Source organism: Choristoneura fumiferana, chromosome 6, assembly GCF_025370935.1.
Source record: "Choristoneura fumiferana chromosome 6, NRCan_CFum_1, whole genome shotgun sequence".
NCBI lineage: Eukaryota > Metazoa > Arthropoda > Insecta > Lepidoptera > Tortricidae > Choristoneura > Choristoneura fumiferana.
The window spans coordinates 17965306-17975595 of NC_133477.1; the positions used below are offsets into that span (position 1 = coordinate 17965306).

Consider the following 10290-nt stretch of genomic DNA (forward strand, 5'->3'; position numbering starts at 1 on the left):
ATGATTGTTCACGTTACGAGTATATCAGTTTTTTAATTGTAAAATATCTATCTACAGTTCAATTACAAATAAATTACAATACACATGCGGACGTGCCTTAGTAGGTATACCATCTTCATTGTGTGATCTAAATGCGTTTTCTATAAGGGGTGAACGACCTTTTGCTGAGCAAATTAAATGCCGCAGTGCTGTAGTAGCTATTGAAAACCTACCTGAACCATTTGAGTGATGGTTAGGCAGATTAAAACGGTTAAATATTAGGATATTTTTTTCTTTTGTATTGATATATGTTGACGACTTTACAGCTATGCTCCACCCACCTATTGTTTCTGATGCTTCTTAGGCACATTGTGTTAACATTTTATGACATGTCTTATCTGCAAGTTTTTATTAATTCTTTCGGATTTGCAAGAATTTATAGATAAAAGAATAGGATAATTTCATGCCAGGTAATGAGAGGACAATAAAAAAGTCCGATAAGAGTGGCTGATGAAAATGAACCCGTATACAAGTAAATAATAGGTTTGGTAGGTACCTCTAACATAAAAGTGAGTTAGTTTATTTGTCTGAACGTGTCGGATTTTTGAAATGTTGTATTCACTTTGTTATTTTTGATTTCCGTTAACTTTAAGGGTATCATCAGCCAAATAAGTAGTCTACCAATTTTTAAACAAGTTCCTATCAAATGAATATGTCCCTAAAGTCAAACTTTCAAATTGACAGACACGTCTATTGGCATTATTGTTTTATGACATGAAAACGATTATCAACTTTACGGTGGTAGACCACATATTTGGCTGATGGTATATTCAAATGAAGTTAATTTCTCTAAGAAATTAGAGGCTTAACTCTGATAGTATAAAACATTCATGAGTTAAATTTCTTATCTTATGACGATATTAAACAAACAAGAAGGTTAAAAAAAAGTGAGTTTATTTGTTATACAGTCACCAGCACCAATATCTGACACAACAAGCGTGCATAAATATCTGATACGACTCTATTTCTAGGGCCGGAAGGACGTGTCAGATATTTTTGCACGCTCCGCTGTGGCAGATATTAATGCTGGTGACTGTACCTCTCATGTACTTATCACGTCAATGTTATTCTTCAAGTGAATTTTACAATTTGATCTTTTGCAATGACTGTGAACTCGATATATTTGATTATTATGTATGAAAAAAAAAGTTTTTTTCTTGGACTTGACTGGTAACTTACCAGACTGGTAACCAGGTAGTTTATATATCAATGAACTAAGTTATCAGTCGAAGTTTACGCAAATTATAACAATGTGTGTAGATACCTGGATTACTAATCAAATCACAAACAAATAGGAACTGATACTCTGAGTATACTTACGGTATTCAATAATATTTTTCCCGATTTTGAGAAGATATCAGAAAGTGACATTACGAAAGATTGAATCAGTCGTCTATGTATAAGGATTGCTGAAGGAAAGTTTAATAATAAACACACACTTGTAATTGGCATTGTCTTGTCACTACAGTAAATAAATTGCATTCGGTGAATCACATATGGCATCGAGTAAAATAAAATATAAATTACTTGCTTATTCTTCTCATACCCCTATCGGGTGAAAGATGGTAATTATGTCAAAAAAAATGAATTGAGGAAAACGTACAAAAATTTTATGTTTATTTAAATTGCTTTCAAAGGGCGTGCATTATTTTATCCGAATAAAGTAGAGGGACTCGAAAGTTCCAAAAGTGAACTACGCAGGCGCGTTTTTTGTCCCCCACCAATAAACGACTAAATGGTAGAGTCCCTCCAGTTATCCATTGCTGGTTTTGTTACGAATCGGATACAAAAGCGGACTGGTTATGCCTGCTGACGAAGCAATGGACGCGTTTGTATTGCCGACGGTCGCCTCGAAAGGTCTAGCAGCGGCGCGTTCTCGAACAATCCGGACGGTTCTCGAACGGCTCCCACCGCCTCTATAAGTATGAGCGTTGACCGCCACCGGCTTTAGTATAAACTGAGACACGATACAGGACGTTTCATACATCAGTATTAATATTTCGCGTATTTAACGCATTCGAGTGAAGTGTTTATTTGTGATACATTCCAGTGTTTAGGATTAATGAAATGGAATCGCCTGTTGTTTTAGAGAAGCCCCCGGAATACCACGGCAAGGGCGATGAGGTAAGAGTTTACAGTAGGACTTTGAACTTTTTACAAACTTTTATTAAGTTTTAAGAAGTTTTATTACTGAACATTACCCTATTCATATTATTTATTTTGAATTTGAAATAAATAAGCACAGTTTAGGTATTCTTAATTTACTCTTAGATATATATCAATATTATTATATAATAACTTTAAGATGAAGCATAATTTTATGGAGTTAATTAAAATTTTCGGAAAGCGAGCGTAATACCTTAAAAGATAAATGTTGAAACAACTTCCATGTGAGCCGTTGGCAGGTGGCCAGACTAGCGCAATTAGCCGGTGAGTAACACCTGGAGCCCAAAATAAAGACTTCTCAACACATCTATAAGGAAATTTAAATAGGAAGCTGGTTTTACGTACTTTTAAAACGTCCTTGAAGTGTTCTAAAACTTCTAAATTAGACTGAATGCCCTCCTTAGGGAAACTATCCTCTGTAATTTGGCTCTGTGATTAATTTTACAGGAAACCTTGTCCTGAATATCTCAGGGTTAGGTTTTGGTTTACTTTTAAAATTACACACTCTTGTCAACACTTATGTATTGTTTTGTAATAGTAACAAGTAGTTTTTCTGTACATTTTTTTAAACATACAGTTAGGAAAATACAATCTGAGACATGGATCTGGGAATCGAACCCAGGTCCTCAGCAATCCGTGCTGCGTGCTATAATCCCTACACCACCACTGGACAGGAATTTAGACACGAATTTTCCTATGCATACATATCTCAGGTTGCTTATTTCTACTACGCTACTTATGCAGCACTACTACTTACACTTATACTTATGTAGGGGTTATAGCACGCAGCACGGATTGCTGAGGACCTGGGTTCGATTCCCAGCGCTGGTCTCTTTTTCTGGTTTTTCTGTGCATCCATGTCTCAGATTGTATTTTCGATATGGTTTCACGGATACCCGTAAAAGTAACAAATTTGGAGTTGAAATAAAAAATACAAAAAGACTCCAAATAACCAATCATACAGTTAGGCACAAACCTGTATATAATTTTGTCCGTAGGTTGCGTATAATCCGTAGGTGGTGCTTATGAATCTTAATGATTCACAAGTATTCAACCACTTGCGCACTGCGTATTAAGGCTTTGTTGTTGCCTACATTTCTTGCATACGTTTTCTTATACCTCCCAAATAACATTTTGGCGAGGACAACTTAGATACCTAAAGATACATTTGTCAAATTTTTAAGTCAAGAGACTGCAACTGGTTTATAGCAGAAGCAGTCTGCAGTCGTTATTAATTTCGGTTATTAATCAAAATGATTATCCGTGTACAAATGTTAAGTTATTTAATATCAGTCACTGTCACTAGTTCAAATATTCCCCTCAAATTGTTTTTCTTCTTGTCGTTTCTTTAGTTTTGGTAATTTCGACTTCACTGTGTATGCAGTCATTGCAGACTAGGGGCATCGACCTCTCCAAAATTTGCAATCAATATTTCCTTTGCAATGTCGTTCGTGGAACTGCATGTTGTACGACCTACACCTACTAGTAACTTCATACTGAGTACCTTCTTTTGCTGTGCTCTCTTATTAGTTTGAATTGTGTTGAACGAAGGTAATATGTGCAAGTAATATAGGTAAATGAAATTTATAAAAATAGTATCGCAGTTTTCGTTTTAAACAGGGCATCTAACTTTCGCTGTCAGATAATAATAAGCGTGTGAATGACGAAGTTTATGTTGTGTGTGACGGTAAATCTGAATTTACGATAAAATGTGGAACCAATGTTTTTTTTTTACATAAGTTCAATAAAATTATTACTTATTCGAATCAGTGAAGTTTTGAATCAGAGTAGCTAGTGGGGTTGAAACTATGATAAAAATAAAATTTCCTTTTTCCAATCCATAGCTATAGTTGAAAATTGTGTTTTACCATTGCTTTCTTCCTGTCTTGTGTTATTATTTTGATGCCTGCTCTTTGAGAAGTACCTACACATGACCGCGTGAGCGTGACGTCGCGCCCGTGAGTCACCGGCGCACGCGCACCCGCAGTCCGCACGCAGTAGATTGTATCGTAATCGCGTTAAGGCTAAGTGATCTGAAATCTGGATTATTGTCGTGGCGTGGCATGGAAGCAGGCAATTGCTGGCTGAGTATTGAGTATTAAACGGACGAGCTTGCGAGTACGTTTAACTAATACGAAGCCAGCAATTGCTATTCCAGCTGAGATTAATATAAAGCTTTTCTCAAAAATGGTGGAGAATTCTAAATAAGAATAAACTTTTTCTCAAAATATATTATGAGTTACATTTAATTTTATTCCAATAATTTTTTTTTTTGTATTTTTCCGAAAACACCTCCTAATCCTCTGGTAACTACTATCGCTTAGTTATACGAAATCCTAATACGTAGGCAGTCGTATGTGATTTTTCCAAGGAAACGAATGGCTTCTCAAAGCGAAGTTATTTTTCAATATCGAGTTAATTGAAAGACCAACCAAATATCAAACTTTCTATCGCGTGAATATATTTATCTTGAAGATTTTTCTCTGTACTTGTGAAGTGCGTAAATTTTCCTTTAAAAACAAGCAGTTTTATGATCTCATTTTTATGCGCTATAACAGTTTCAAAGACTCGTCTAGTTGTTAGTTTTAATTACTTTTCTCGAGATACTCCGGCCTCCATCAAACCTAAAGCAAACAAAGTAGCACGAGCAAAGCACTCGCCTGAAATAGGTACCCCATTTATCACTTACGGGTAGTGTGTGTCCTGAATATGCAATCTTAGTAACGGTTGTAACAGTTGCTAGATTGCATAATACGCGTAAACTCGCCGTGGTCGTAAATATACGTGTAAATGGGCCACCATTATTTGGATCAGACACAATATTTGGTATTCTATTTAGCAGAAGCAGCAGAAATAACGCAATATCTATCTGTAAGAGTAAATTTACGACTAATGACGTTTATTTTTCGAAATATTTCCTATCGAACTAAAAAAAAAAAAACCGGTTTACTGGGTAAAAGTTATTGCTGGACATGAAAAGCAGACAAATTGAGAAACTTATAATTTTTTTGAAGCCTGTAAAAAGTCTTCACTTGAGTGCCTCACAGTTCTTGCTTGATTGTTGACTTTTCGGCCTTACCTGGTGTTCGGTCACGTTCACGGCTATTCTTCTTGTAAACATTCTAAGTCGAGGAGGTGATGTCATCCCGCATTTAGCTTAGACGGCAAATCCATCGTTTGCACATAAACGGACTCAAAGTTGTCTCGTGACGCCACCGCGACGTAACACCCACACTCCGCTAAATATGGCGGATTCAATACTGTTCTCGATGACCAACACTATTTCTTTATTAGCATAAGGATAATTACGAAGTTTTCTAAACGTTTCCTTCTGCGAGTAAGAACGGAAGTCGTTTTCATTCTTGACCATCTTTGCGGATTGTGCAAAGGAATTTGCGTCAGCTGCTTTTACGCAAGGTCTTGTTTATGGATAGCATGTTTTAAAAAGTAAATATTTTATCACTATACATTTAATTTCATATTTTTTAACGCACATGTACCTACGAAAGAGCTAGGATTCCAAATTTACTCATAAAAATGCTCTATCACGAGTAAATTTGGAAACTTATTTCCTGGTTCTATGTAACTGTTAAAAGTATAAAACTTTTTGTTACGTTGGGCAGTTGTGTAAAAAGCATCTTAAAATCTGCTTTCAGCAATGTAAAATAAGCCGTGCTAAATAGTTCCTTATTGTGTTGTCGCCACAAAATAATATCCGAAGCCCACGTCTCGTTGTTCAACAATAACCTTAATTTTTAACGTTCAAACGATTTTTTGCCTCATTGCCATCAACGCTTGGTCATTGACTTGCGAAAAAACTGGCGAAGATATGTTTTATTTTGCGACGCAAATTACTTTTTTTAACACCTGAGACGACTGGTGCTAGGTTATCAATTCGCTATTAACACATCACCTAAAGTCTTACATTTAGTGGTGATCTGCAAATTTAAGTAGTCCACCTTAATATGTTATTGAAGAGTTGTTTATATTTTCATGCGACGCAGATAACTAATCTGCAGTGCTAATATTGTGGTAATCGGTTTTTGCCTCGTCCACGATGATGTCATGCTTGACAATCCGTTGATGTTCGGTCGTTGAGGTCGTCTTCAACTCTTCACAGCTCGAATGATACGTAAGAGAGAAACTTATTCGCATGTCCTTGTGTTGTATGTTGCTTAATATTCTAAACAAACACTGCCGGTGTTCGGTGAGTGATTCTTAGACTTTCTACAGGCAGTATTTTTATTACAGAATTTCCACTTGTATATTTCTTCCATTATTCGATTTTTGGAAAGTTCTATATTGGTACTCCTACAAGAACTTAAACTGTTAGCAAAAATTTTATGCAATATGCAAATATATTTGCGCTATTGGGGTGGTATCAATGTTGGTTTTATCATTAGTAAAGTGATTGACGCGTTTAATACCTAGTGATGTGATAATATAAAAAGAAACAAATTATTAGTTCCAGAATCTACGGAATATTCTCCAGCGTAGATATAAGATTGTATACTGATATTTGAATTTTTCGCTGTTTTAACCGACTTCAAAAGAGGAGGAGGTTATCAATTCGGTTGTATTTTTTTTATGTTTGTTACCTCAGAAGTCCATTATTTATGAATCGATTTGAAATTTTTTTTTGCGTTCGTCTGGGAATGTGTTCAATTAGGTCCCATAAGCACCAAATCAGGATCTGATTATTGGATCTTAAGGAAATTGAGGGAACTCTTCAAATGTTGCAGGGTTGGATATATTTAGTAGTAACTAGTGCATTTGCTCTTGAGAATCATCATTTGGTGAAGTGGAACTGATGATGAACACCACAGTTGACCATCGGAGTTACTACTCAATAAAAAGTATTTCACAGGTTGAAGTTTAATTAGTTTGCCACAGTTGCTAAGCAATTTATGCTCCTCGTAATGCATATGGTAAAACGGGTGGTGAAGCACCAGGACTCCTCAATAATGAACGGCTCTGCATCGGAAAAAGCAATCTTTCGTAGAAGGTGACGAGCAGTTGATATTAAACTATTGTATCTTAGATTATAAAACATTATAAAAAACTAAAAAGCTTAAACCATGAAAATAATTTTCTACCAGTCTGAAGTCGGTAGGTGTCTCAGCACGAGCCAGGTGGAGTGATTGAAACCCAATATAAAGTGCGTAGGTGAGGTAGATGACTATAGGTCCACTCCTGCTGGCTCGTGCTGAGGCACCGACCGACTTCGGACTGGTAGACTATTATTTTCATGGTTTTTTTGTAGTCGGTTAAATTTTTTGTTATTAAAATTTTATTTAGCTGTTTACATTCTATTAAAACTAGTTTCCTTTTTCGCTCGTCACTTACACAATAATTATCGTCGTAACCATGATTTTATCGAGACGTTATGTCATTAAGATCCTAATGCGTTACGTTCGCGATTTCTCCAGATTGACACATGCCGAGTGATTTACGGTTTATTTACCTACAGCTAATATAAAAGAGCATAGCATCCCACGCAGGATTTAAATATATATGATTTTATCTCTAGTTCTGAGAAGTCGACCTAATTTATTCGCAGTTGGATTTGGTCAGTGCCTGGCGTTGAGGTAAAGTTGTGGTAAACAATGTGGACAAAATAAGTCATAAGCTAATTTAAGAACGTCATAACAGTTTTTACAAATAGTTATTAATGTTCGTTCAAGACTTTCAAGCCTCTAAAGTTTTTCATAATTTCCGTCGTGCTAATTTGATTTTTACTGCGGAAAATTGTAGTAACCAAGTAGTTAAATGTACGAAGACGCTGGCAGAATATATATTAATTATTAAACTTATCTCTTACATTACATCACGCTACATAGTAAAATAAGGCAAATTTCGAACATAATGAAACCTAAGATAAATTAATAATAATTTGTCAAAGATAAAATCTCCATAAATTTATGTCTGCCCGGCGATTTATTTTCAATGGAACTGGACGCTTCTGACTGCCAAGTTTGCTTATGAATATGGGCTTTAACTGTCCGATAAACACGAGTCACAGGTCGTTAGCCAAACGATTCGCATAAGTTATAATTTGAGCGCATTTGCTGTAATGACATGTAATTTGTGCAGCCGGGTTGACTCGCGACAATGGCATCCTCGCGTCGCGAGTGAGCGATGACGATCACTGTGTGGACACAGTTGTCTCTTAGATATTGTTTATGTTTTGTTTGCTTAGCTTAGGCTTACTTTAACTGTAGACAATAAAGTTGAAAAGAAAGCCGGCCGGGTTTGACGAATCTCTTAAGGTTTTTCACTAATACTTGAGTATTAGGTAACTACGAATGAACACACAGGCAGGCAGGCTTCAGGCAGATTACTCGCTTTCCTCCTGACCTACATGAATCCCAATTCCGAAACAATATTCAGTACGAATATTTCCGTAATCGAAATCGTTCCGAACTGATATTAACATAACACGGTCTGCAAGAAAGTCTCGGTTTGAGGCCGCCCTCGACCGTCCTTGCCTTATATGGCCGGCTCCTCGCCACTACCGTACTCCGCACCTGGGTTTTTTACGAACTGTGACACGTTAAAAATAAACAAGGTTTCCTGTATTTACTATGAGCAATCCTGTTTTAACAGGATGTCGTATGAAAGCGCGTGCTCATTACAATAACACGCTTGTGGATATCGCACTTTCGTAAAGATAACTTGACCGTTTTTTTTTAAGCGACGACCTCAATCTATAGATAAGTTTTTACCATCCATGCGCTCGCTGCTACTTTGTTAATATGTATTTTTGACGTTTTGTGCTAATGAAACTTTATTGTAATGCGTAATTGTAGTCCGAAGTTACTTTTGTCAAAATCAACCCCGAGCCGTTCGTAGAGAAAACGCCACTGCTCTCTCTTTGTGAGTGTTGCGCGCGCATACTAAGTATTTGAGTGGACAGGCGATATCCCACGGTATATTTGCAAATAGTACACTATAGTTACCTATCTGTACAGTCAAGGTCATAAATATAGGTAGGTACGTTAACAAGACGTCAAAAATATCTACACCTACACCTTTGTGCCACTAACCATAAGGTCGATATATTATTATACATATAATGTAGACACTATGGCTGTATAGATATTTATGGCCTCGACTGTACAGCGTTAATGTTTTTTTTTTGTTTTGTTAATTATTTCACTAGATATCGCTGTCTTATAAACTAGCTAGACAATGCTGAAGCGCGCTGGCGATTTTGTCTGAGGTTATAAAAAATAAAGTTATGAAATCTGTCATTCGCCGACTGTTGTAGTTTCATCTAAGGTGACAGTAGAACGATATCTAACCTGTGGTTTTGATTGTCAACAGCGAGGCTTCCCATTTGATGAGGAGGAGGGTTCGGGCGCGTGGAGTTCACTCGCGGCGCGGCACCCGGACATAGCGGCGCGTCTGCGACAGCGGCCCGCCACCTGGGCGCGCAAGCGGCGACCCTCCAGCCAGGACGCCGGCGACGGTACCTAACACACCACTCTATACTCTCTTATCGCGTTCAGAAAATATTCATATTGGAACTGAACGCTAGCGAAGCTTAAAGTTATCGAAATCTGTCATGTTTTGATATGAATCATATTTTATTGTCGTCCACAATGTACAAATAGTATCTATGTGTGGGTTGGGTGCTCAAAGTGCTCGCTTTTGGCTTTATAAGTGACATAGCGTATAGGTGATGACTTGTATGCAACAGTGTTGTAAGACTGAAATAAATTGTGTCTCACGAAAATTGACAAATCCATACATTATAAATGTGAAAGTGTGTGTGTTTGTAGTTTGTCCGTCTTTCACGCCAAAACGGAGCGACGGATCGACGTGAATTTTAGCATAGAGAGATTTTATGGGCCAGAGAGTGACATAGGCTACTTTTTATCCCGGAAAATGTACAGTTCCCGAGGGAACAGCGCGCGATAACCGAATTCCACGCGGACGAAGTGGTGGGAAAAAGCTAATACGTCCATAAACTACAATCAATTGCCACCATTCAGTGTGGTGTGCGCGAGTAGCAATAATGTCTGTCATCGATTTTTACCCATTTAAGCTTGTGTGTAATAGTTTCCATTGTTTGCAACTTCA

General features: G+C 37.1%; 1 protein-coding gene across 3 annotated transcripts in view; it reads left to right on the forward strand.

Moving 5' to 3' along the window:
• The window catches only part of stv (BAG domain-containing protein starvin), a 29031-nt gene that overhangs the window by 16780 nt on the left and 1961 nt on the right, over window positions 1–10290 (forward strand). For 2 of the 3 annotated variants that reach the window (XM_074089532.1, XM_074089534.1), the window contains one exon: window positions 9532–9676. In XM_074089532.1, the coding sequence (XP_073945633.1) occupies window positions 9532–9676 (145 nt within the window). Of the gene's footprint in view, window positions 1–1985; window positions 2164–9531; window positions 9677–10290 lie in introns of those variants that run through there. The other variant, XM_074089533.1, reaches the window with a different exon arrangement.